General features: G+C 44.2%; 1 protein-coding gene across 1 annotated transcript in view; it reads right to left on the bottom strand.

Moving 5' to 3' along the window:
• Window positions 1-4,395: 4,395 nt before the first annotated feature.
• LOC137608534 (zinc finger SWIM domain-containing protein 6-like) overlaps window positions 4,396-27,456 on the bottom strand; it is a 32,428-nt gene continuing 9,367 nt past the window's right edge. Inside the window, exons 2-14 of the mRNA XM_068334983.1 lie at window positions 17,785-18,141; window positions 16,778-16,926; window positions 16,551-16,701; window positions 14,503-14,682; window positions 13,981-14,157; window positions 13,744-13,890; window positions 13,113-13,259; window positions 12,190-12,450; window positions 11,149-11,284; window positions 9,652-9,809; window positions 9,397-9,560; window positions 9,237-9,318; window positions 4,396-7,715 (exon numbers count right to left, since the gene is read on the bottom strand). Of these exons, the coding sequence (XP_068191084.1) occupies window positions 6,853-7,715; window positions 9,237-9,318; window positions 9,397-9,560; window positions 9,652-9,809; window positions 11,149-11,284; window positions 12,190-12,450; window positions 13,113-13,259; window positions 13,744-13,890; window positions 13,981-14,157; window positions 14,503-14,682; window positions 16,551-16,701; window positions 16,778-16,926; window positions 17,785-18,141 (2,972 nt within the window). The 3' untranslated portion in view covers window positions 4,396-6,852. The remainder of the gene's footprint in view (window positions 7,716-9,236; window positions 9,319-9,396; window positions 9,561-9,651; window positions 9,810-11,148; window positions 11,285-12,189; window positions 12,451-13,112; window positions 13,260-13,743; window positions 13,891-13,980; window positions 14,158-14,502; window positions 14,683-16,550; window positions 16,702-16,777; window positions 16,927-17,784; window positions 18,142-27,456) is intronic.

The raw sequence follows: 27,456 nt of genomic DNA on the forward strand, positions 1-27,456 counted from the left end.
TGAATCTATTTGATCTGACAAGCAATTAAATTTTATTTTTTAATATAATACAAAAAAAACCAGCTGCTTCTTCCTAATTGTGGGTCACGGGGGTTGCTATGGACTAATAATAAGATATTATATGCTTTATTCTGATTTCTTGTACAGTAACATGATTATTATGTGTTTTTAACAGTTTACTAGTGATTTTATGATTCCAATATTTGTGGAGGAAAATGACATCAACTTGATTTTTATTTTTCTGTGTATTTTCTTTCTGAAAACCGACGTTTAATCGAGAACGACGTAACTCCGAACGACGTAAGCTGTGATTTATCTGTATAGTAATTAAAGGGTTTTGATCTCATTATGTATTCAAGAAAACATAAAATAATGAAATAACTCTGGAGTTTTCCTTTTCTTTCTACCACATCATGATGTGAAAAGGCTCCCAGTGAGGAGACCAGACTTAACACCGAGGGGATCAAGAGTCTCACTATCAGCAGCACTTGCTAATGCCAATCAACAGGCGGAAGACCCCGCGCTGTTGCTAGGAGACTGGAAAAGATATGCGTCCAGCCTGACAGTGATTGGACTGTTGTTACCGTTCGATGGTGGAACCAATCATGAGCGTAATTCCTCAAGTTTAATCTTGAGTATGTTCATTATTTTAAATTTATTTCAGATTTATTAAATGAATTTGAACGTAAACACCTGCAGGAACCTGTTTCCATGTGTTCCAGTCGCTGCAAAGCGGCGGCCTTTCAGGTGACGCCTAATTACCGTCGGCTGTTTCATTCTCTGTGACATTTATGAAAACTTTATAGACATCCGTCGCTTCAGCTTTGTGACATTTTGGATTCCCTTTAAAGCCGTGAATACGAAGGTTTTCTACAGGAATCAAAAAAATAAAAAAATTTAAAAAACTCCAACAGCGAGTCTTGTTGAGGTGAGAGCGTGTTGACGTTTTCATCCTGCAGGAAAAGGTTAGGAATATAATGAATCTTGATAGAATCAAAGGTCTAGGTTTGGTTCAAATCTACAATCTTTGCACCCTGCAGGTAATTGAAATGATAAAATAAATTAATGCCGCAATAAAAGACAACATTAAAACTGCTGCATTGATTTTTTTTTTTTTACACACGCACTATCTAGAAAGACGAAGTGACGATGGTTCAGTACCATTTTGGATGCTGTAGACCCTCCCACTTCCTCTCCAATGACATCATAGGCGTCCTAAAAAAACCCCACACACAATGACTCTAATGGAACCAATGGGTCGCTCGCTTTGTCTGTCTTTCAAATTGTTTCCTGTTATTGCTTTATCAGACAAAAAAACAACAACCATGTGTTTCAAACATGCATGGTCCCCAGAGGATGAATCTAACCACACCTGAAAGGGAACGCGGCCATTGATCGCATCTTTGTATCCACAGTCACACTTTAACCCTGAGCTGCAGTTACCTGCACCGGATGTTAGAGGTCGAACTAAAACTTCTTTTCACTCCTCGCTGCTTTAAAACCCTAATCTGGGCTCTGACAGCAGATCTGGAGCCGGGGGCCCCTGGTGTCGTGGGGCAGGTTGGACCATCCTCGCCGCAGTCGCCCCTGCTGCGCCTTCATTTGCATCCCGGATCAGATTATCATGACATTATATATTCCAAGGACAAGCCTGAGCGTGATGGATGATTGGTGCAGTCTAGTAATCTGCACCAAGGTGCTTCATCCAACCTCCAAACGGAGCGGCGCTGATCCAGGGTCAGACTCCCGGGCCACGCCCCGGTTCACACACACACACATCACGTTAATAACAGTGTGTTTAATTTATTCACTCTGATGACACCATGCTGTCGTCTTGTCATGTTACTAATACATTCAGTGTGTATAATAAAATTATTTTAAATGTTTAGGTTCTTAGAAAGCAGTAAGAAAAACACTTCATCATCTAACTAATTTTTAAAAATATTTTATTGCTAGTGTGGAACAGATTTCCTACTATACCGTATAAATTTAATCAATAAAGACAAAAATGAGAGAAAAAATACTCCAGACTGTATTTTATTGCCTTTTTCTCCCTCCTTTAGTAATAAATTACATTATTTAGTCCTTTTATATCCAGCATCTTCAATTCTTCAGTCCTATCGACTATTTCTGCCTGGGCTTTTTAAAAAAAAACGTTTCCACTTTACAGTGGTGCCTCTACTTACGAAATTAATTGGTTCCGGAAGAAATTACATAAGTAGAAAATTACGTAAGAAGAGACGCATTTTCCATGCAAATGCCCTAATCCGTTCCAAGCCCACAAAAATTCCAACATAAATGTTTTATTAAGTATAAAAATGCACCCAAACATGTAACAAATACATGTTACGATTAGATTATTACACAATAAATGATAGTTGTGCATAACGTAAAAAAAAAAAAGAAAGAATAATAATGACGGTCATTTACCTTTTAACTGCTGTACTCATTGTTTTTTGCCCTCTTTGGTTCATGCCCTCTTGCCCCACCATGAACAACAGAGTGAATTCCAGTCCTCCTTCTGAACTTCTCCAACCACCCACGCGACGCCTTAAACTCCTTAAACTTCCTGTTGTTTTAATAACGTGGTGATTGTAGATGCATTACGGCCATATTCTTTGGTGAGATCAACCAAACGCATCCCTTTTTCAGGCTTTTCTATCATCTCTTGATTTGTTTGTACGGACAAAAAAACTTTTCGTCTTTTCTTTTCCTCTTTTCTCTGTCACTTTCTTGGAGTCCATAGCGAATACGTACTCAAAAAGTTATTATATTTGCGCAAAACTATCAGACTACGTCACGGGTCTAGTGCCAAATGCCGAGACACTCCATAAACACCTCTTGCAGCACACAGAGGTGGAGTGGCATCCCTCTTAGCCAATGGAATGCCAGGAAGAGACGTAATAGCCAATGGTAGAGCAGCTATGAGAATGCTGCATTCAGGAACCTGTGGAAGATTTGAGAATCAGCCGATACTGTGTTTTTATTCAAGTATCAGCCGATACCGTGTCTGTACATTACGTAAGTCGAAATGTCTTTCGTAAGTAGAGGTAACATTGTCCTGCTGAGAAATTTCGTAAGTAGAAAATGTCGAAAAGTAGAGACATTCGTAAGTAGTGGTATCACTGTTCTTAACTTTACTTTTTAGTTGTGTTTTAAGGTAAGCTAAAATATGATATTCCTTTATTATCCCCACCTTAAGGAAAAGTCCATTATTATGGCAGCAAAAGCATTAACAGAGAGTCAACAAGAGATAAAGTATGAACACCTGAAAATTAAGATTAGTAATAAAAATAAAAGTAATGTAAAAAAGTAAAAGTAACTTCTGTTCACTGATGCAACAAGAATAAACTAAAGTGAAACGTCTCGATTCAGTTCACTTTGGACCACAGATACATTTGATGTTTCATTAAATTCCATTTCATTTTAATTTCAATTACTGCTGTTCATTAAAATACCTGTACCGCTAATATAGTTAAAAGTTTGCAGCTGCTGCAGAGGAGCCCGTTTATTTTGGGATTTCGTGATCTGAAAGGTTTATCACACCAGCAAGAATTAGCGCAAGTTACAAGTCATCACCAACATTTATCAGCTAGAGATATAAAAAAATTTCCAACAACACCTGCATTAAATTCTGTGCAGGTGGAACAAATAAGGGTCGACTGACTTTTCAGGCTGATCTGGATCAGGATGCAGAGCGGGTCCAGTATTTGGAAGCGTTTACAGCACCTGTCTGAACTCAGCCTTTTTAACTCACTTTGCTATAACTCATTTTTAAACACCTATTAGCGTTGAAATATTTTCATAGCACAGATTATTAATAATTCTGAAACGGCGAGACAAACCATTTTGCTGTTCTCATCACAGATGGAAGACAGAGTGGATAAACCCACTGAGTGGAATAACAGGTCGGTGCACACAGGACATGTGTGATGATGATGATGGTGATGATGATGGCTGATAAGATTTATTTGCGTGCCAGTTCCACAGATGGGGTTACAGAAATAAGCTTCTGCCTGGTTACAGGAGCCGCTCTGATCGACGCAGAGACCAGTTTGGTGTGTGTGAGGTCCAAAAAAGAGTAAAGTAGCGGCGGCATCTAGGGCTAAGTGCATGAAGATACAACATGATACGTGTGTGTGTGTGTGTGTGTGTGTGTGTGTGTGTGTGTGTGATGGTTCAAATGTGAATCCGAGGTCATGTGACGTAAAAATTACAAGCTTGACAACATTTCATTTGTTTAGTCTCACTACACTTCAGTTTAGGATTCCAAACAGGCAGAAAAGAGAAAATACAGAATGATTGAAAAGTCAGAAGGAAAAACTGACGTGAAGAACAAAGAGGAAGAGGAAGAGGAGGGTGGAATACTAAAAAAGAAGAAACACAGATGATAAATTGATAAACTAACACGAGACGGGGGTCAGATTAAAACAGAACAAGGAAAGAAAACGGATCATGAGACCACAGGAAGCGAACAGCAAACGTAACAGGAAGAGCACAACTATCAAAATAAAAGAGAAAACAGAATCATTTAGAGGGGAATTTTTCTTTCTGTGGCTTTTACCTTGACATGTATGAATAAACTTAGAGGTGGAGAAAAATATATTTTATAACCTCTTTATATTTACATATTTACATCATTGGTGGAAAAAAAAACCCCACAAAAACAATTTTCTCTCGAAAAAACAAATTTTTTAATCAAAAAAAGTTTGATTCATTAACAAGTTTTATAAAACAGTGATTTAGTTACATAAATAAATCGATCAGTGTATCAAATCTTGGTTTCAACTTCATGAGCACGTCGACATGGTTGTACAATCATTAACCTAGCGCAATAAATAAGAGGGAGCGTCGTTCTAGAACGGAGGAGCTACTAGCGGGGGGCCTCTAGCGAGGCCACAAACACTGGAAACAGATGAACGGAGCTTTTAAAGCACAGAATACAGACAAGTTCAGCTCGAAAACGAAAGACGCCGAGAGGTCGTAACCGAAGAGGGTCGTCGGGCGAGTGAAAGTTTGGTAGCTGGAACTCCCATTTTGGTTGTTTTAAAGCATTAAGACGAAGGCAAGAAAGAAGGCTGTTCTCGTGTGAGGAATTCTAGAAACCGAAAAAGAAGCTGAAGAAAAATTAAAAAAAGAAGAAGAAGAGTGGAACAGTCCAGATCTACAATACAGAGACGTTCTGTCTCGCATAAAAGCGGAGATGTCGGAGGAGGCCGGGTGTCAAACGGGGCTTTGTTCCGGGACGCCCCTCAACCGACACAGTCGCCTCTTTCTCTCCGACTCGTACAATCCTCAATTCACGTCTGTGTTGGGGAGAAAAGCCACTTTTTTTCCGCGTCTCTGCAGTTCATTACATGCCTGCAGAGCCGGACCGACACGAGGCCGACCATCCAAAGTCCTTCTGATATGTGTTGTTTTTTGTTTTTTCCTCTTTGTTTCAAAACCCACAAAAGTACTGCAACTTCAAGTATTGTGCCTTACATAGAATATTTTGTCATAAATTAGTTAACATATACATTTTTTTTCAATATTCAGACATATACTTTCATATATACACAGGACAATAAAATGCTTTTGTTCTTTTCTTGTTTTTTTTTTTTTGTCTTGTTTTTTTCTTTTCGTGAGAAATCCCTGAGAATGTTGCCGAGTTTCCTCCAGAGAAAGCGCCGCCAACGTTTCCTTTTTCTTTTTTTGTTAAAAAAAAAAAAAAAAAGGCAAAATTGAAAGTTTGTGAGACGACGAGAATCCAGAAGCGTCAGCCTGAAGTACGGCAGAAATACCGAGTCAATGATTTCTGAATTTCCTTTTCGCTTCACGGGGCGGATATGGAGAGTAAAGCTGGATTCCTTTTTTTTTTTTTTTTTTTTTTTAAGAGGTACTTCAGATGGAGTTGTTCCATTTGGTTTAAAGCCGTTTCTCTTCTCTTTGAGGCTGATAGTGAAGCTGAGGGAAGGAGTGCAAGGTGACATTTTGCCACTGGACGATACAGTTTAGTTAAAGTCTGTAAAACTCTCTCGCTTTCATTCATGTAAAGGGAAACACAAACATCCACCAATCGACAGTTTTCTCTTTGTACACACCAGGACCAGCTGTGGATTTTATGGTTTAAGTGAAAGTTTACCCTAAATCACATTTCAATCCCATCATCTTTTAATTTATCAAATTTTACATTTGGTCGACTAAATGTCTAATTTTTCACGTTTTTTTTCTTTTCTCAGGCATCAGGCTTTCGTTTGCTTTTATTTCACTGATTCCACGTCAGATTTATGAGATAGAACATCTTGAATGCAGGTCTGATGGTCTCACATCCAGACATGGAACATTTTACTGATTTGCATATTCGATTTAAGCCACGCCCACACACGAGGGAACCACCCACTAGCCGGTTCCGTCGTTCTTTGGCCCGCGTGCCCAGATCGGATCGCCGACTTGTACACCAGGACCACAGTGGGCCTGCAGCAGAGCGTCCTCTGGCTCCGCCCTGACCAGACATTCAACTTTAAACCACGCCCTCAAGCTCCGCCTCCCTGACGGAGCAGCCGAGTTGCGCCATCCAATGCGTGGAGCGTCCGGTGGACAAATTTTTGGTGCCAGAAAATGAAACGTAACTGGATTTAGTCACAGTTGGCGTCTTGAATGAACTGAAATGTTTTCGGTTTTAGTTTCGTTTCGCCGCTGAAACTGAAACCCGCCGTGTTTGGTTCTCGTGATTTGCCTTCAGGACGTCGTATTCGGCACCGAATCGCAGGAAGAAAATGCGCGGCTTGTTTTCCCGGGAGGATTTTCGTTTCAAGTCAGAAAGGATATATCAGGAGACTCAAGTAAAAGCTGGCGTCGGGGTGGGAGGCATCAACCGAATCGCTCGCGGACGAGCATCATCAGCTTCTTCTTGCCCTTGTAGATCTGCTTCAGGTTGTCGATGAACTGCGTGAACTGGATGTGTCCGTCGTGCGCCATCAGGAACGTCTCCCTGGCTTTGCTGAGGAACTCGATGAACTCGCTGTAGTGGCGCGGGCTGATGTGCGTCAGGCGCGAGTGCGTGGTGTTGATGTAGGCCCCGATGGTGGCGTCCAGCAGCTGCCTGAGCGGCGCCTTGTCCAGAGGCATCAGCTTCCCGGAGTTCCTGCGACTGTGCAGCACCACCATGCCCGGCGTGGTCAAAGTGCACCGCCGCAAAATATCCGATAAGACCGTGGCGCACTTCACGCTTTTCACCACTAGGGGGATGACGGACGCCAGCTCATTCTTCCCCAGAGAGTGGCTGAGGGCGCACGCCCAGAGCACGTCGTTGATGGCGGGGTGTGTGTCCTGGTTGTAGCTGAGGTTCAGGTGGGTCATGGCTAACGTGGCCAGTTTGTACGCCCTCATGGGGTAGCCGCGGTGCTCCATGTACCGCGCGATTGTAAACAGCTGCGTGTAGTTCATCCCCGTGGCGGCGGCGTCCAGCACGATCTGGTAGGCCGTCTCGAAGGCGATGTGGTCCTTCTCGCAGAGCGTCAGCGCCGACAGGGCGCAGTTCTGAGGGTCCTTCAGGGCGCACTGCAGCGCCAGGGTGCGGGCGGAGTTGGCCAGGTTCTCCTGCTGGTGGCAGTCCAGGTGCAGGCGCACGATGGTACTGTTGGACATGACGGTGCTCGCCACCACGCTGGTGGCCTCGGTGGGCGTGAACAGGGTGAACCAGCTCTGCATGATGCTGTCCAGTGCGAACACACCTAGAAGAGAAGAAGAAATGTTAGCCGAACCACGGAGAGCGTTTCACCGGCGTTCCACAGGGTCCCGTGTTTAGGACCCCCGAGTTTCTACCCCTTAACTGTTTGAATCTGAATACGAGACAGACTCATCTGAGATGAACCTGAATAGTTGACAGCGAGATCTAACTACAGTAATAAAGTACTGTGTATTACTACGCCGCTGAAAGTAGTCCCAAAATAATAAGACTATTTACTGAAGAAATTACGATTGTTTTTCAAAAATGATATAATTATGATGTTTTTTTTGGGCCAATTTTTGATTTTAATTGGTAGAAAAGCACCAAAGATCCACAATCAGGAAACTAAAAAACTTTCTAGTTCAATCTTAATCTTTCACCAACTGGTCCAGAATGAAACCTTAACTCTGAACGTTTTTACTTGAACTGTTAGAAATCGCCGGACGATCCGACCGGATGGTCTAATTCTCTGACATTATAACGGTCGGCCTCGGTCTGGTTCACCAACTGGCGTCTCCTCAATGAGTCCATTCAAACCCTGCTACCAGAAACAGGGACTCCTTGTCACTCCCCTGCATTCACAAGAAATCAACGGGGGCAGGGTTTCCCCCCCACCCCGACAGACCTCAACCTAGCTTCCTGTCCACTTGAAAGAAATCAGTTTCACTATTCAAGGCTCACTTAATCACCCCGAAGCCCACAATATTCCATAATTACTACCTTGCCAGTCATTCCTTTGCCCTTCCGTCCCTCCCGCTGGGAGCTGAGCCCCCCCCCCCCCTCCCCCAGTGTATGTCCGTATATCTGGAAGCCATTCAGGCGTGTTTATATCAGCTTGAGGCGACATCAAGAAGGGGAAAGTAACTGACTACAGTTACTGGAGTCCTGTGGAAGTAAATGCAGACTGCAGGATGTAATGGCTATAGAATAATGATACCATTAGCATTTAGATTGGTTCCCTATGAACCTCGCTGTCACTCTGGAATTTTGTCTCCCCTGCGCACTAAAATCTCCAGGGAAAATTAATTTTTACCGGAGATAGATTTTTTTTTTTTTTTTTACACTTCTTAACATTTTATAGAATTTCTAATCACTTCATTTCAAAACCAAATATTGACCGTCTAACTTGACTACAGCTATCAGCTGTAGTTACTAACTAGTAGCAATAGAAGACAAACTTTGGCTTACGTCGTTCTCGATTAAACGTCGGTTTAAAAAAAAAAAAGGTTCACCTGTGCATCCATGTTCAAGTGGACCTCAGGCTGTTTAATAGTTGATCAGAATAATCCTATTTAAGTTATGAGATGTCCTTTAAATGCATTTATCTTAAAACAAGTTGGTATTTTTACTGGAGTTTCTCGGGATAATTTAAATTAAGAATCAGAGAACATTTTCCCACTTTGTGGCCATGTGACCTGCAGTCACGTCAATTCGCGTCAGCAGCAGAAACCAAAGCGTCGCCATCTCCTGTATGTGTCACCAGACGTCTGATGGTTTCATGTTCCTACAACAACCAGGAACTCACCGGCCTCAGTGGCGCAGGTGACCAGCCATCGCACCATCTCCCTCCTCCTCCAGTTCAAGGTGGACAGCGTCATCCTCATCACCTGTCGGGGGACACCTGGTTAAGCTCTGAACCTGCGTTCCACCACACGTGATGAAGGTGGAGGGGGGGGGGGGTTTACCTGAAGACCCAGCTCCAGGGACACCTTGAGCAGCGTGATGTCGGGCAGGCTGTCCATCAGCGTGGCGATTTTGAAGGCATCCTGGGCCAGTTTGAAGATATGAGACGCGGAATGGATGTTCTTCTGGATGGACTCTAACACTGTTTCTAGTCTGCGGGCGTCGCCTGGTGACACGACACAAAGGAAACACCCGTCAGCAAGGAAAACAACAGCAGAAGGGCGATGAAGACGTTCGGGTCCGGGTGTGAGACGCACCTTTGGCGGCGGTGAGCATGGTGGACGCCAGTTCACACTGCTGGGTCTCTATGTGGCTGAGGGTGAACCAGCGAGGGAGGCGGTTGGGCACCACCGACACGATGTGATGAGGTCGAGACAGGTCACTGGAGGGGCCCGTGGACTCCAGCACCGGTAACCTAGCAACAACAACAACGACATTTCAATGGTGGTAAATAAAATCCAGGTAGAACGTTTCACGACGGTGAAGATGGGATCAAATCTTCCTCTTCAACTCCTGAATTCAGGTGGATTTATTTTCTTTGGATTTAAAAAAATCTAGTTTTATATTCCCTGTTTGTGATTCAAGGCTTGCATTAAATAAATATAAAGATTTACACATCATAAAGATCAGAGGAGTTTAATTTGGGCGAGAGGAAATAAAAGTTTCGTAGCACCCGTGGCGGTCAGGGAGGAAATCAACAGCGCGTATTTATTATTCACACATTTTATAAAACTCATTTTCAGCGGCGTTGAATTATTTAGTGAATATTCCAGCAAAAGGAGGTTTTGTCATTAAACCGTGCCCCAGATAGCTCCTAAATCTGCCTCTCCTTCCCCCTTCTCCATCTCCGAATCCATCCCACTCATTCACACTTCAACCGAACCAGGGGTAGAGGAGGCAGACCGGACGATTTAACAGTGACTTCCTGTCTCAAGCTTTCATTTCCTGTTCTCTAAAGTAAGTCGCACCAAGTCCTTTGTAGTTCCCCGAGTCATTCAGCTCGTCCAGAACGCTTGTAGATTTTTATGTGAATCTTAAAATGTCATCGTGTTACTCCACACACTGATGCCTCAAACGTTTTTTAAATGCCGGTCCAGCCAATCACGCGGCAGCTTTCATTCACACCTGGTTTTGGTAGATGATGATTGGTCTGACAGGTTGACTGAAGATGAAGAAGAGACTTTTCTTGCTTTTCGATGATGAGTTCACTACATATATTTAATAAAGGTGAACCTCGGCCCAAGTTGTTTGGAGTTACGTTTATCTCGATTATATGTCGGTTTTCAAATAAAAATACACAGAAAAATAAATATCAAGTTGACGTCATTTTACTCTACTTTACATCTTTCCACAAATATTGTAATCATTAAATCACCAGTAAACCGTTAAAAACACATAATATCATGTTACTGTACAATAAATCAGAATAAAACATATAATATCATATTATTATCCCATAGCAACCCCCGTGACCCATGACGAGGAAGAAGCAGCTGAAGACAAGACCGAGAGGGTTTTTTTCTGCACTATATTAAAAAATAACATTTAATTGTTACCTCCTCAACAATCCTGTCTACTTGGGTGATTGATTTATTCTCACCACTCCCCGATATCCACTATGGGGGGGTGATGAGGGCGGAGCCTACTGCTCAGATCACATCCATGTTTCATCCAGCAAGGAGTCTGATTCCGTCCTGGATCGACTAAAACTGAACAAATCAACACACACCCCCCACCCCCCCAGACGTACTCACCGCATGGCCCTCAGTGCAATTTTGTACGCCAGCTCGGCGTCATGAGGTAGCAGCGAGGCGAAGAGATACTTGGCGAACGTGTGCATGGGGACGCTTTCCCTGTAGAGTAACTCCCCCAGACCGCTGTAAGGACCAGCTGGAAGACAGGAAGCAGAAGGATCATCAAACCACGCAGTAACATGAGCAACATGTATGATGTGTGATGACATCATCTCCCAGCCTGATGATGTCACCGGGGTGTGTTGTCACTGACGGAGATCTGAAGGGACTCCTATCAGCGGCGGATGAACCCACATTTGGTGCTCCAGTGAGGATCGACAACTTTTACATCAGATTAACGCAGAGATTTTTATTTATTTTTATTACTTTTTTTTTATAAATAGAATTATAGTCTAGAACTACGTTACTCCAAATGACGTAATCCGAGGTTTACCTGTACCTGAGAATGGATTGAAAGTGTGGGAAAAGTGAGGAGAGGTGACATTTAGATGGACTACTTCCAACTTCTTGAAATGATCAAGGAAGCAAATTAATTATTTTATGCTTCACACTGACAGAAAGTGGAACATTCCATATTTAGACGTGATCAGAAATAGATCTGAGATCAACAGATCCGTTCTGGGCTCAGATAAATCTTCTTGTACGTGAAGCTGAGATGCTCCATCAGAAAATCCTCCAACCACGACTCTCACGGGCGTTTAGAGTCTCTGGATGCTCACAGTGAATGCAGAAGGACACGCATACAAAGCGTGAATGTAGACGCGCCACACAGAACACACACAGTCGAGCACACGACACACACTCAGAGAGTTAAAGCGTGAAGGAAGGGTTCCTCCCGTGTGGGCGCCAGCGTCAGGGGATCAGTGAAATGCATTTAAAGGAATCACAAGGACCCACTGTGGCCAAATAAAACACTCAAAATGAGGCTAATAAATCTAAAAGCAAGACTTTCCCAAGGTTTAAAAGGACCGATCAATTCTAGTATTGATTAATAAGTGATTATAAGTCAAACGCATACTTATACATCTAATTCTGACTCACCCTCTAGCAGGATGACGGCTTGTTTCCGGAAGATCTTCACCACTGTGTCGTCCAGCTCCACTTCCTGTAGCCTGGCCAATAGCTGCTCTTCGTTGCGACACACCTTCTCCTGGGCGTAGAGGCCGTCGGGCATCGCCCTCTGCTGGCCCAACCCGATCAGCGCCGTCCCCACCGCCAGCGACGCCAGCGACTCCCCGTCCTCCAGGAAGCGCCGCGGTGGGGAAACGGGACGCTCCGTCCTCCGGCCTGAACCCGGCGAGCCTGGGGGGGGGGGGGCATAGGGAGGGGGGGTGAGCCTGGAGGCGGTGGAGTATTGATGAATCTATTGATCTATTTGTTCTTTTTCGGAATGTGTGTCCTCATGGGGACACTAATCATGCGTTTTAATGGCTTAATGATGCCTTGGCAGACCTCAAGAGTTCATCCCGAGGGGGTTTGATGGTCCCTGATGAACACACACACACACACACACACACACACACACACACACACACACACACACATACACACTCACACGAATAACTGAAACTTTCACTTCCAAGGAGAAGCAAACCGTCGTTCTTTCTTTTCTTTTCTGGATCTGGAAGCAGATTTCTCTGGATGAGCTCCCTGCATAATTAATGTGTTTTAATTGGAGTGTTTTCCTGCTACATTTCTTATTCATGAGCTGTTATTGGTGGATGACTGGAGGCCAATCAGCTCATCTGTGTCATCACTTGCTGATTGCGACCCGAGGGCCTTGCAGCTCTGACGGGAAGAACGCAATCACTGCAGAGTAAATGTTTAAAATCGACGCCTCATCTGTCGGCGGCAGGAAGCGCGTTCGCGCCGTTCTCACTTCACCACGTTTACCGTCGGCGTTCCTTAAGCTACACCCAGGTCGGAGTGGACCGTTCCTTTGGGTCTCCCCACCCCCCTTGTACCTGAGAAGTCCAGCTGTGCCGCGGCGCCGTCCTCGCAGCTCCGCCCCGCCTCCATGAGTGTGCTGAACAGCGTGCCGATGGGGTCCAGGGGGTGCCCCACCCAGCCCTCCAGGTTGGTGACGGACGTGATGCCCTTCAGGAGAAGCTCTGCAGGCGACAAATCAAACCGATCGATCAGGTTTCTTTAAGTTCCACACGTTTTATCCCCTTTTTAAAAATCTTAACACTCAAAGAACGACGGCAAAGAGCAGAAGGGCCACACTTATTTATGAAGTACAGACATTTATTAACATTTCCATCGCATCTGCTGAATTATTCATAGCGGTATAATTAATGTGACCTGAACCCGGGTGAAGTGGCAGAAAATTGATGGATAAATTAATCGATTACAGGATTTTTTTGCCGAATTATGATTCGATGAGTTTCCCAGCTGCCGCGTCCGAGTTGACGGCTTTTTGCTGCGGGTCTGACATCATGAACGTTTTGTGGCGCGGTAATGCGATGCATTTTGCATGCATCGCTCCTGACCCCACCCCCCCACCCCTCATCCACCCCAAGGATCTGGTTAATCACCCCCACCCAGACATCTGTGGGGGGAGTGACGAGGCTAGCGTCTAGATCCCGCCTTTACCTTTCTTGTGCGCTCGGAAGAACTCCAGCTGTTTCTGCTGCTGCCGCCGCAGCGTGTTGACGATGGCGATGGCCAATCGGAGCGCTTCTTTGGGGTAACCGTGTGATCTCAGCGCGTCCACTCGGGCGCACGCCGTCGGGACGTGTTCTGTGGGACGAAAGAAGAAGAAGAAGACACGAGTTTTGACATCCGGCCTCTTTTTTGAGGAATTGAACCTCCGTTCCTTCCCTCTCTCACCGTGCCACAGGGGCCACCCTCGCGCGTCGAACAGCGAGCTGTCCAGGTTGTAATGGTGGCAGTAGTTGGTGCAGTGGTCCTCGGTGATGATGTGCTGCAGGTGGGGGTCCTGCCAGTGCAGGTCGCAGGCCTCGATGGCCCTGGTGAACACCGTCCGGTGAGGCCGGGTCAGCGGATCTGAGAGACAAAACAGCGAGGCGTCCAATGTGTGAGAAGGCGTCACGGCCGAAAACGTCGATAACACAACAGATGAAGGGACGTTAAGGGGAAAACAGCCGCAGTGGAGGACGGATAGTTTTATTAGCAGCTGAAAGAAACATTCGTGTGTCTGTATTCTCCTGATTTAGTGGGAAAAAGCTGCAACGGTGTTATTAGACTCATTCTATTAGCGGCGGCAAAAGAAGGTAATAAGGCCTGCAGGCACGGAGATGGAAGGAGGGAGAGTTGATTAAAAGAGGGGGGGGGGGAGAGAAGCTGCAGGAGGAAAGAAAAAGAAAAAAGCTCCTGAGGGCGGCGCCTCACCGGGGTCGCCGGGGGGCCCCTGGGGCAGAGCGTTGGTCAGGTTGCTCAGCTCGCTGACGTGGTTCCCGTCCTCCAAGGGGCAGACGTCCACGCCGTTCCAGCGGCGGAGCTGCCGCAGCCAGAAGCCCTTTTGCTCGGGTTTGTAGTGGGGGTTGAGCACGATGCACATCCACAGGGCGCCTGCAGGAAAACACACGGAGAGATACGAGCTCACACCCTCCTGTCCCGCAGCGAAACGCTGATTAGAGCCAGGAATATTAGCATTTCTGCCGCCGCAGAACGAGTTCATTATCACCTGCTTAAGATACGAAGGAGGGAGGAATAATGAAGCAATGAATGATATATTTTCGTCCTGAAAATTTATTCAGTTTATTATTTAGAAGTCAGGGAGGTTTGTGAACTCGTCTCGACGGAGTGGGAATAAAAAGCAGTCCCGGTCCCGACATTCACCGGGAAGAAAAAAAGATGGAAAACAATCGCAATACATCCCAGGATTAGGAACTCTTCACTTTTTAGAAAGAAGAGATGGAATACTGAAGGCGCTTCAGCGGTCAGAGTGTCAAAATTTGTAAATTTGAAGCTTTATTCTTTTAATATTTCGATTTTATCATGACGGATCCAGACAGATTGGGATGAAATCTTTTTTTTAATGGGTAGGAGAGGACTTTAAGTCTCATAAAAATTTGATTTCACATTCTGGTAATTACATTATTTTCCACACTATAAGGCGAACCTTAAATGAACGACGTAGTTTAAAACTGTTTTTTTTTTCCCATATAAGGCCCACTGGATTATAAGGCACACTGTCGCTTTTTGAGAAAATTAAAGGTTTTTAGGTGCGCCGTATAGTGCAGAAAATACAGTATATTTTCCATCTAACGTGACGCTTTCAACACGTATTATTCACTGAGATATACTGTATAAAAGCATGAAATAAATCCTGCTCAGCGCCTGCATGGAACCGACGCGTCGCTCAGGTGATAAACACCTGAAGGCTGTTCATAAATCCGACAACGCATGTTTTTCTTTACATAAACGGCCGACAAACGATTCCTTTCATTATCGATTACGTTTCCTTTTGTTCGTAAAACAGTGAAAACGATCGTCATTGTGTTGTCGGAGCGCGAGGTGATGTCAAACATCTCCAACGTTCGGCTCCCAGCGACACAAAAGCAAACGGGAGAATAATTGCTGTTTTTCTGATTAGAATAATGGCTGCTGATTAATTTTTGTGACGATGGGTTGATTAATTGCTGCGGCGCCGTCGGACGAGCGTGCAGATGCGAGTGGAGATCACCTGCGCCGCCGGCGCCGAATGCAGATTGGAGAAGGTGACGGAGGAACAATGAGCGCGTGGGAGAGATAAATAACACGTGACAGATGACAAAATGAGAAGAGGAGAAGAAAAGGAGATGAAGTGAAGTGAGGAAAAAAGGGAAGATGGGGAGGAGAGGTGAGAGAAGGGATGGAGGGTGTGTGTGTGTGTGTGTGTGTGTGTGTGTGTGTGTGTGGGGTGGGGGGGTGGATGCAGGCGGATGAGGGTGGGGGGAGGGGAGAGAAGGAAGGAGGCTTTATCCTCCCGTCTCTTTGTTCGGGCTGCTTCAAGGACAACAACTAGGAGGGAAAACGGAGCGCCGAGGCGACTTCAGACGCGAGTGACGAAACGCGGAGCAAGACTCGACAGTTGTTGGGCGAAGAAACAAAAACAGAGGAGGAAGAGGAGGAGGAAGAGGGGCGGAGCCAGGAGGAGATGGTTCGGTCAGGAGGGAAGTTCGACTTATTTTAAAAAGGTTTTTTTCCGACGGCCGTTCCCACACCTGTGTATCACCTGTTAGGGGCGGGGCTACAGCACCTTCAGTGTCAACACTACACAGGTGTGAGTTAAGAAGTTAGTAGAGTAATAACTGACCTCACCCTATAGGTGGCGCCGGACCCGTGAGACGTTCTGATGACGTTTTACGGTAGATTTAAAAATCATTAGCAGCAGTTAGCAGCTAACTGCCCCCTCACCCCCCCCCCCCCGGTGGGGCTTTTCGTGCTCTGTTTACCTAGTTCATCCCACAGCTGCCTGTACTTGTCCGTCATGGTGGTTCCCTGTTGCCTCCACAGCGCCAGGCGGGGGTCGCCCATGAACTGCTCCGTGATCAGCGTCAGCATTCGCGCCCCGTTGGAGTCCCTCATCTTCAGCATTTCTCTCACCTGCAGAGAGGATTGTGGGTAAGAGGAAGGGAGTGATGGCGGCGGGGGCGATCGGGGGTGGGGGTGACAGCGTTACCTTGCTGAACAGTAAGTTGAGCTGCTTTCCCGAGCCGTGGTACCCGCCCTGGGAGAGAAAGAGCTTGACCTGTTCCTGGACCTGCTCCTCGTCCAGATGCCAGCAGTTGTCGTCGTCCACGCTGGCCCCCGCTGTCGGATCCGGGGCCCCTGCATCCAACAGACAAAAGCTATAGTTACTGCTAATATTAGCCAGGTTATTTTTGAATTAACGCACCTTACATTCAATTTTTATTTCTTTTATTGATCATTTATTCATTTATTTTCTTCCCTTTGGATTTAATTGTAAAACCCAAATACAGTAGGAGCCTGGAGATACGAGTTGAATTCATCCCGAGACTGAATTCATAACATTTAACCATTCAAAATAACTAAAATAATTTTAATGCGTTCCATCCTTGAAAAAAAGCCCCGAACCCCCTAAATTATGAACCAATAGACAAATTGCCCAATGTTAAAGAATGAAAAGAAACAAAAAAGTCACGAGAACACACGAGCTACGTCTTTACTCGACCAACCAGAACGAGACCCGGTCTCACTGATGTTTTCTGAATCACGACTCGTATCTCAAATAACTCGTATCTCAAACTGGTATCTTGAGGCTCTACTGTTTGTTCATTTTCTTTCCATAGAACCTGAAAACCAGTAAATATAATAACGACAAAAACAAACGTCCCATCGACGCCGTGATGAACAGATATTGGCTGAAGTTACATTTTTGGTTGCAATTAAGTAAAGTGTCTTTCTTGGGAAGCGCAGAAACAAAAATGTCTTCATCAGCACAAAGTTCAGCTTTCGCATGAAAGCATTAGTGCTGCTTGAGCTTAAACACTGATCAATACCATAAACTCTGCAAAATCAGCAACAACAACCACGAGCGAAGAAAACATCGGGGGTATTAAACGTGTTCCAGAGGGGGATTAACTCCACCGAGACCAGGAAAAGAAATCAAACGCTCCCGGACGTTAAATAAGAATTTACAGGCTGAACTTTTCCAACTCTACTCACCGTGAACCTGGTTGATCTCGGAGTTCTGCGACAGGATTTCATCGGCCAGTTTCTGCGCGGTGGGCAGCACCTCAGTGTGATGCACCGTGATCAGGTACTGGACGAACTTCTGCAGCTGATCTCTGTTCATTTGGAAGAGAGTCTCCGAGATGGGCAGTCGTAGTTTGACCTGCTCGGGCTTCCGTACCCTGTACAGCGACAGCGCCACCACGTGGGCGCAGTAGAAGATGTCCTTGTTGCCGCAGCCGCACGTTACCGCCGTGATTTTGCAGCGGTCGAAGCTAACGCTAACGTTGCAGACCAGCTCGGGTTCCGAGGGCGTGGCGGGTTCCCTCACAGTGCCGCTGAGGTGGAACCCTGCGGAGACAAACAGGAAATTATCAATACTTCTGAAGGCAGCGACTCCCTATAAACCGAATTATCCAAATTAGTTAATTCCGTCCACCAATATTTAGTTTCTTTAAGCTCTTTTTTTGGTCTCCACCATCTCGTAAAGCAGGGTGTCATCAGCATAACGGCTGTCCTCAAAGGGCCAGATGTAACTAATAAATGTAACTAAAAGTAACACCATGAAACGTAACATAAATGTAACTACTCCTTAATTTTTAAATAACTCTGAATTTATTACTTATTCAAGTTACAAACATTAAAGTTTCACAGAATATATGTTTTTGCTTGTTTCTCTGTTATAACATAAATCCTTTTAATTTGTCAGGTAATTAAACCCACAGAACTCCATCAATCAAGGATCAAACTATCAATGAACAAAAATAACATCAAACACAAGTTAAGACATTAACTTTGATCAAAATATTTTTGTCAGAGTTAAAATGGGCTGAATTACTGCATTGTAGGAAGTGTAGTTTTTGATTTATTTTTAGACACTCGACCTTTCATGCTCTCACGGGCCACATAAAATGATGTGGAGGGCCACATTTGGCCCCCGGGCCTTAAGTTTGACACATGTGTCGTCAAATAAAATTCTGGAATAAAGAAAAATTCAGAATGACAAAGTTCACTGATTGGAGCCACGGGTTCGAAGCTTTCAGGCGAGATTTTAAATTTAAACGTGACACTAAATATCCTTTACCAGGTTTAGCGTTTCATTAAACACAACTGAGGGATATTTATGATCCTGTCGGTCATGTTTGCATATTATTTATCTTATTCCTTAGGACAAAAAACAGATCGCTATAATCTGATGGAGAGGTGAAAAGAAAGGGAGGGGGACAGAAAAAGAGGAAGAAAAAGAAGTGAACAGACCGGGAGGTAAGGGCAAATATTCTCATTTCCTTCTCATTTCCCTTCCACAACAACCCGTCGCTTTGCCTTCGACACCCAAAGCCCGGACCGGATCGCCTCCAGCTGACGGCACATGACACCTCCACAAACATACATTATATACCCGTTTATATATAATGCATGTTTGTGGAGGGGATTTCTTTCTTCTGCATGTTAAGTTATCACAATCTGACTAAATAAACCCTGATGGAAAGGCTTTCTGATTGGCTGAAGAGGTTACAAACCACACACAACCAGGAAGAGGCTCATCACATGACTAAAATAGATTTTAAAACACCGTCTGCAGATTAAAAGCTGCCTAAAACCAGTAGGAAATATGTGATGACCAGAATTCTTCAGCAATGACCGGCCACAGACGGACTGTCTGACTTATTCCCAGCGATAACAGGGTTTATCATCGGTGTTCGCTCGCTGTAAATGTCCTGTTTCAATTTGAATGCAGAGGACAACTGGTTCTTTAGAACGCCAGAGTATCAGAATAAACTTTATTCAAAGTCATGAGATGTTTAATTCACAGCGCTGCACGCTGGAGGACCTGAAAACAGGGATGGAAAATATGCGGGAACCAGATAATGATTGTAAAAAAAATAAGAACAGGCTGACGTCAATGACGTAAGATGGGAGGCTAAATGCTAATAAGAGCTAATATAAAGCATAAAACTAATTAGCAAGACACACTGATAATAAAAGTTAGACATCTGTCAATTTCTGAAAAAGTGTCAAATTTATCCTGAATTTATTCAGATCCACTCTGAAATTTATTTGGGTTGTTCTAACAGGATTCATCAGAATCTGACAGTTTCTGTATAATTGGATGGAAATTGAGAGAAAATGGTCCAATAATCCTTTGAAAAGCGAAAGTTAAAAAGGACTTTTCGCATAAAAATGATTGAATTTCACGATCTAAAAGATTTTTTAAAATAAATTTCAAAATGTATTACTGTCATAAGTTTTCAAGAGACAGAAAAGGAATGTCTATGGTTATCAGTGTTAGCAGCAGGACGTTCAATCTGTCAGGGCTGGATATGCTGTACGTTGGTCCGCTGTGTAAACCTGAACATGTGCACAAATCATAATCAGAGATATGCATGCTGGGAGATTTAAGTGCAGTGTTGCTCAAATGTTCCCGTACATGTGACACACAGCACATGGGTGACACACACCCACACACACACACACACTCTATGAGACAAGTAGGTGTTTTCCTGCATATGTGGTGATTCAGGCTGCAGCTCTGCAAGACAATTTCCGAGAGTGAATCATAGAAACAGACACCCGAACGCACCACGAGTCCACATCCTGTGCAGAGCCCTGCCCCACAGCTGAACTACTGACGTAACAGAAAGAGAGTGACTCGAGGAGGACGAGGAGGAGGAGGGCTGGAAAAATCGGTATGCCCTCAGCTGAGTGTGTGTGCACATGCAGGAGTGTATGCCTGGACGCCAGCCAAAGCCCTGAGCTCAGCATTCTGTAATGCACTTCCTCTCTGTGTGTCTGCACTTCACAGCTTGCATAATACGGCGCCGAGCAGCGCACAGCAACCAAACTTGACTCCTTCGGTCCTGACGCGACGGAACGGTTCCTGGAGGGTTCACCGGGTCGGATAGAAACCAGAACGCCACCAGAACGCCACCGTAACACCCACTGAAAGGCAATTTAATGCTTTTAAAAAGTATTACTTTATCGACAAAATCTGAAGACGTTTCTCTCCTCTGCCCTTTTAATTATCTGCTCAATAATTACCTGACAATAGAAGTTTGTATTAAAACAAGTAATACATACATGGTTTATTCATGGCCTCAGACAGCAGTTGATCTCATCCCTGAAAGTCTGATCAAACCAAGCAGGAACAAGTTAAATAAAGATGCATGCAAACTATTGCATTTACATCTTTTTTTTTTTGGTATACATTAAACAAAGCAGATGTTAACTAGAAAGCTTTAGACAATGCTTGTGGGCAAATTTTATTATGTTTGGACAGAGCAGGTTTCCCAGTGGCTGGTCTTTGTGCTAAGCTAACTAGCGCTACAGACAACTGGGTGCCACCAACCTTCTCATGTGACATTCATGGACCTGGTTTAGTGTCAGGATGGACAAATGGAACAAACAAGTCTAAGAAATGAAGCTTTGCATAATATTTTAACATTACTATGTCTAGCGTTAGCATCAGCAACATAATCCACACAACAGTGTGATGTTCGTAAAGCATCTGCAAATGGAAGCACATGCACAACACTGCAAACGGAAGTTTAAGTCTGAGGTCATTAAGGTCATTACTTTAAGCATTAGCTACAGGAATCAGCAAGGGAGGGGCTCCCTGCGGGTCTCATATAGACCTTTATGTGCAGCATCGCCCACTGAAACTAGATGTACGTGGGTCATGCTCAGCTAAATGGTTCACCTTGGTTTAACAGTCAGACCGCCCCCACACTCCATTAGACGCCGGTCAACTGTTCAGACAGGGAGGGGGCTCTCACCGGTGGAGCTACAGAAACACCTCGGGGGGGGCTGCAGGAGGACAGCTAAACACCCGATCAATACTCACACTGATTACCATCGCTCCTTAATGGCTGGTTTCAGACCAGCTCCAGACTGGTTATCAATGCTACCTGGTTCACGAGGTTTTAATGTAGTTAAGTGGATCCAGCGAAAGTATTAACTTTAAACTCGTAGTACCAATTTGAGAAACCATTCTCTTTATTTATGTTTTAATTAAAGAGCAAGTTTTTGTGATACATTTGTGATTTTTGACTGATTTTTGTCAAAAAATTAAAAAAAAGATTTGATTATACACCGGTTAACAATGTGAGGTTTATCTGTATCCTGTATGTGTAAATACATTCTTAGATAGTTATAATGCCTTTATTGAACTGTAACCCAAAATGACACCCTCCCTTGTTAAACAAATCCACCCTGATGAAAAGACGCCAAGCCTGAGGAAAAAACAAAACAAAACAAAAAAACAGCAGGGGCCACATGACCTGGAGGGCCTCATCGCCATCCAATAAGACAGGATGGACGCCAGAACACAAGAGCTAGCATGAAAGTAGCTGAGACAAGACAAAAACATTGCTGTGTGTACGGACGGCTCCATGGCGCTAAAATACTTACAGAGCAGCTTCTGCTCTGATCCACGTTGGCTGGGGTGAACTCAACGCACCAGTAAAGCAGCCAGAGTCAACACCAGAGATATTACCAGACCGCCCAGTCTGCCAAACGCTAGACATTAGCTCCATTAAAGCTCATCTGGTGCAAAGAGTCAACCTCCTGACCCCCTGTTCTCTCTGCTCCCATGTCTACTTCTGATGAGGCCATTTCTGGTAGCTCAAGCCTTTAGCATTACATGTTCTAAAACATCTAATGGAGCTATCTTAGCACAGCTCTTAGCATATCCTTTTGACGTCTATGAGGCCTTGTTTCTGGTCTGTTTCCATGGATACCTATGCGATGACAGGATGGCTCAGGATGGTTCAACTGAGCTTAGCTGTAGGGACGCTAACCAGGTTAGCGTTAAGATACCACAGACTGTGTGTGAGGACAAACCTCGGTGTGAGCTCAAAACAAGGTCAGCGAGGTGTGAGTGAACTGGGTCAGCCTGAATCCCTCTTAAGTAATTGTCAGCAGCTCCTTCCAGTATGAACACGCTAATCAATACCATCTCAGCTCAGACACACTCGTGACCGTCGACGGAACTTCATCCGTTCACCCGTCGTAGGTGAAGGTGGACGAACCAACAAGAGCCATCAATAAGTCACATTTTATTCCTGGAGTAAAATTCAAACTCTTCTCTTGATTAAACTCACACAAACAGACACACGTTTTATTATAAACGTGCAAATTTTAATGATCATGAATTTCTATTCTTTCCATATTTATGGTGGCGCTTTCAGTTCAGGCTCATTGGAAGAGAGGGAATTTTTGTAACAGGACGTTTCTAGACCATAATAGCATTTTATTTATTTGAAAATTTTGAAGTTCCAGTTGAACATTTTCTTGGATTCATAATGAAAGGGAACAATCTATTGAAATCGTTCTTCCAAAAATTTTTTAAAAAGCCCCAAACCCCATAAATTATGAAGAAAGAAACATGTTTCATCAACCATAGACATGCAGACTTTACCTGTGTATAATTAATTATATACAAGTTACATAAACAATGAAAAAGAATGAAAAGAAACACCGAAGTCAGAAGAACACACGAGCGACGTCTTTACTCCAACAAGAACGAGATCCGGTCTCACTGATGTTGTATCCATCCGCCAACTAGTGTTGGTGCTACGAATCACGACTCATATCTTTTCGCTCATTATGTCAAACAAAAATATGGACAGAGCAACACCTTGTATCTGAAATAACTCGTATCTCAAGGTGTGACTGTACTTGAGTTACTTTCAGGAAGAGGGACCAAACACAGGGTCATAGGGTTTCAGTCCAGCTGAAGCAAGCAAGTCAAAAAGATTTAGTCTTTATTCAGTTAAAAACTAGTTCCTGCTGGATAAGAATAATTCAGACAGTCAAGGTCTTCCTTCGTCAATCCAGGCCTCTGCTTTAGAATCAAAGCTCCACAAATAGCGAACAGCACTGAAATACTACAAGGAGGAAGGACTTGTAATCGAGCACGTGGACTGAAATTCCTCAGCTCCCTCACAAAAGCAAGAGGCCGCCTTTACAATCGTTCTTGTCACTCACACGAGAAAGCAGCTCCTCCACTGATCTTTACCGCTGGACACCACTGCTTTATGGTGACCATTTTGCCATCCAATAAATAAAGGACCGCGGCCAAAATTCAGGTCTAACTGCTGCCATTCAGGCTGGAATCCCTTTAGAAAGAGCTGACTGCATGACTGTCACTAGCAGAAACGTCTCGGTGTGATTTATGAGCACAGATAACGTCTCAAAGCCTTCAGAGGTGCAGCTCTGGCGCTGCTAGCTCGTAATGTAATTTGCTGTTCGTTAAGTGTCACAAAGTGCAATGATAGTTTATGACTCGCTCTTAAGTTATCGGAGAAACAAGCTAAGATGACATTAGCTTGACTCACAGTCCTCCCAGACGTCCTGCAAAAGACGTCTACATAAAACTGCTTTATTCTACGTTTAAACTGGTTTTTATTGTCAGGTCCATTTGTTCCGGAGAGGAGGGGGCCTCTGGGGGTAGTTCAGGTCCCGCTATAAAGAGTAGAAGAATCCAGATCTATAAAAACGCTGAGCCTACATTAGTAGCAGCTCAACAAATCAAAAATGAATCAAAATGGGATTGAAGTCAACCGCCTTGGCCATTAGACCAGTTTACCAAAGCAAGCATTTTTATTGCTTTGCATTCTGGTAAATTGCCATCTAGCAGGAATAGATTTGAAAGGAAGGTGTGTATTCTGTGAAAATCTGTAAGATTAATGGTTCCAAATGCGTCACTTTTTTTTTAAATCCAAATGAATGTCAACTATGACTATTATTCTGTGTTGAGACTGTTACTTCATGATGTTTAGTTGAGTTTATATTAAAAGTTGATCAAACTAAACTGAACTGAAAAGTTTTACGTCATTGTCTCTGGGCTAAAACCAAAAGCAGACCTCAGGGCTTTGACGAGACGCTTCTGAAGGGACAAAGAGAGTGTTTTCCATCCCTTGTCTTGCCTCCATTTTCAAGCATTTGTATGAGTGCTGTCTGTTTTCCATGTGCTCAATGAAAGTCATTTGTTTTGCCTCTGAGGACCATCAGCAGGCCTGCCAGCGCCTCTCTTCTCCAAATGCATTTGTTCCTACTCCCGAGAACCAGAATGGTCTCGGCTGAGCTCTGCTGCTGCTGCTAATGAGCGCAGGAATCCCATAAAGGCATAAATAAAATCAAATAAAAGCTTTTAGTCTTTGCTTACATGCTCATCTTGTTGTAGTTTATTAAATGTTGTTTTCTGTGATGTGAGCAGTGTTTGCTCCTGGCATTAATAGCCTCTGAATGGTGTGCGTGAGAGGAATAGTTTGGACGATTCTCGATAAGACTTTGATAAGAAGATCGATGCCACTCATGTTGATAGATGTAGCTTAGCATAGAGACTGAAAACAAGGGAAAACAACCTGGTTTTGTCCTGCCAGCACCTGTAAATCTCAAACCATGAGGTGGGCAAGTTTTAGATCAGGTGAGAAACTTGTTCGCCAAGACGAAGTTCAGAGGAAGGACGCCACATAGACCCAGAATTTACTACGGAAACTCCTTTCCTCATCTAGCTTGGGAATGCTTCTGGATTCCCAGTTTGAATTGGAATGTGCTGCTGGGATGGGACATCTGGAATATTCTGATTAACCGTCTACCACAAAGAACCAACTATGGACAAGTAGAGGAAAATATATGGATGGACACAAAGCATAAACAATCGCTTCATCATTTCGAAGTCATGGGAACACCCAGCTAGGACTTCCAATCACCTCCTCAGACGGTCCGGATCTTCATATCCAGCTAAGATAATCACCCACAACTTCATGATAGTGGCATCAAACTTAGCTGAACAGCTAATATTACTCAAAATGCAGGAAACATTCCTTTAGATAACTGATTTATTGGAGACTATGTCAAGCTAAAACGGTCCAACAAATGCTCAACTCTCCAAATAACTCGCATCACGTTTTTATTCACAGCTACTGAAATATGGACATAAACAACCAAAAAGTTCAAGAAAAAAGCTGAAGCAAAAAAAAAAACAGGCATGGGAACAGGCAACAAATGAGAGAAGCAGGCCAACAAAAGGCCGATGGGAGGACTTGAGCTCTGTGGGAAAAAAATGATGTTGGGAAACATCAGGTCTCTAAGTGAAGAACCTGAACGCTGCTTCTGCTTCCATGGGATTTTGGTGGTGGAACTCCAGCTGTTCGTGGATGGTCAGCACTCAGGATCTCCTGAGATTACAGTCTCTGTTCTTTCTCAGAATAACACAGATTTTCCCTCTGATTGGTCCTCAAAAACCACAGACACAACCTTCCCTGACAGATGAGAGGCGACCAAACAAAGATAACCAAGATAGCCAAGCTAAAAGGGAACCAATCAATGTTTACATCCTGTTTTGTTGCCAGCCTCTGGTCCATGAGTGAATTCAAATAGTTTCACCATGAAACTGCTCACAAGTTCTGTGGGTTACCTCGAGTAACTGGGTCATGACTTATGGAAAGAGATGTATTTATTTACCATTCTGAGAAACGCACGCTAACTGCTGACTCATTTCATTATTAAAGCGAAACCAGAGGTCTCTCTAGCCCACATCCACAAAAAGACTACAGATTCAGGTGGACTAAGGTAGAAAATATACTGCATAGCTCTAATTTATATGTCTAAGAGGTGTTACAGCTGACTAATATCCTCTTTTTGATTCACGATCCAGCGTACTGGAAGTCCGGTTCAAGCTGAAGGTCTTGTTACCCTCACAACACTTTCAGACTTGTTAAAAATCACAAATCGAAGGTGTGAATCTACCTGAGGATTCGCCTTTTGTGTTGAACAACTAGCCTGACAACCTTATCAGGGATCGTCTTTGTCTGCAGTCGTCTGACTGCAGCCGTTTAACTGCCGGCATAACGCAATAACGGCGTATCCACGAAGGGGAGGAAGACTTTCCTCCAACGTCACGGCAGAGGAGGGGCCCCCTCGTTGTCAAAACAGGATGCAGGTCGCGCCGTAACGCATCCATCCAGAATTTCACGCCCTGAATCTCCTTTCTCTTCCACCCAAATGAAAAAACACGGTTTGCTCTACATCTTTGGGGAAAGAATAGCTCTGTGCAAACAAGTCCCGGTAGAAAAACTACCCTCCTCCGATCCGCCTGCTCCTCCATGCATCTCATTCACCAGCTGGAGTCGACTTCCTGCTTGCGTTTCGTCACCAACAGGCGTGGAAACGCAGGTTTAAAGTCCCTTCAAAGCAACCCGTTGCTCTCGATGCTCCTCCTTGCAGAGCAACCCAGTCTATGCACCAGTTTCGTCCCGTTTTCATCACGTGTGCTGACATTACTCACCTTTAACGGATGAAAACAATGAGTCAACATGTATGTGCATGCCAAGCATACCCCGTTTGTCCCGAAGCATACCAGATGGGTTCGCAGGGCTTGTGGTAGCTTGTGTCATCCCTGAGGTGTGTGAAGGTGCATGTGGGCCACGTAGAGTGACTGCACTGGTTTTTCAAAGTCAGCTGAATCACACTCAATTATGTGTTCTTACATCAAATCACCTGTTGATTATTTAAAGAGCCTCTGATTTTGCGCTTGTTTTGCGCCTTGTGGAGGAAATTAAGTTCATGAAAAGAGTAGAAAGTCTCCTGTGGCCCTGATGGAGGGGTGACGATGGTGTTATCGTCAAACACTAGTAGAAAACCAATAAAGAAAAGATGTTCAAG

Source organism: Antennarius striatus, chromosome 15 (genome assembly GCF_040054535.1).
Source record: "Antennarius striatus isolate MH-2024 chromosome 15, ASM4005453v1, whole genome shotgun sequence".
NCBI lineage: Eukaryota > Metazoa > Chordata > Actinopteri > Lophiiformes > Antennariidae > Antennarius > Antennarius striatus.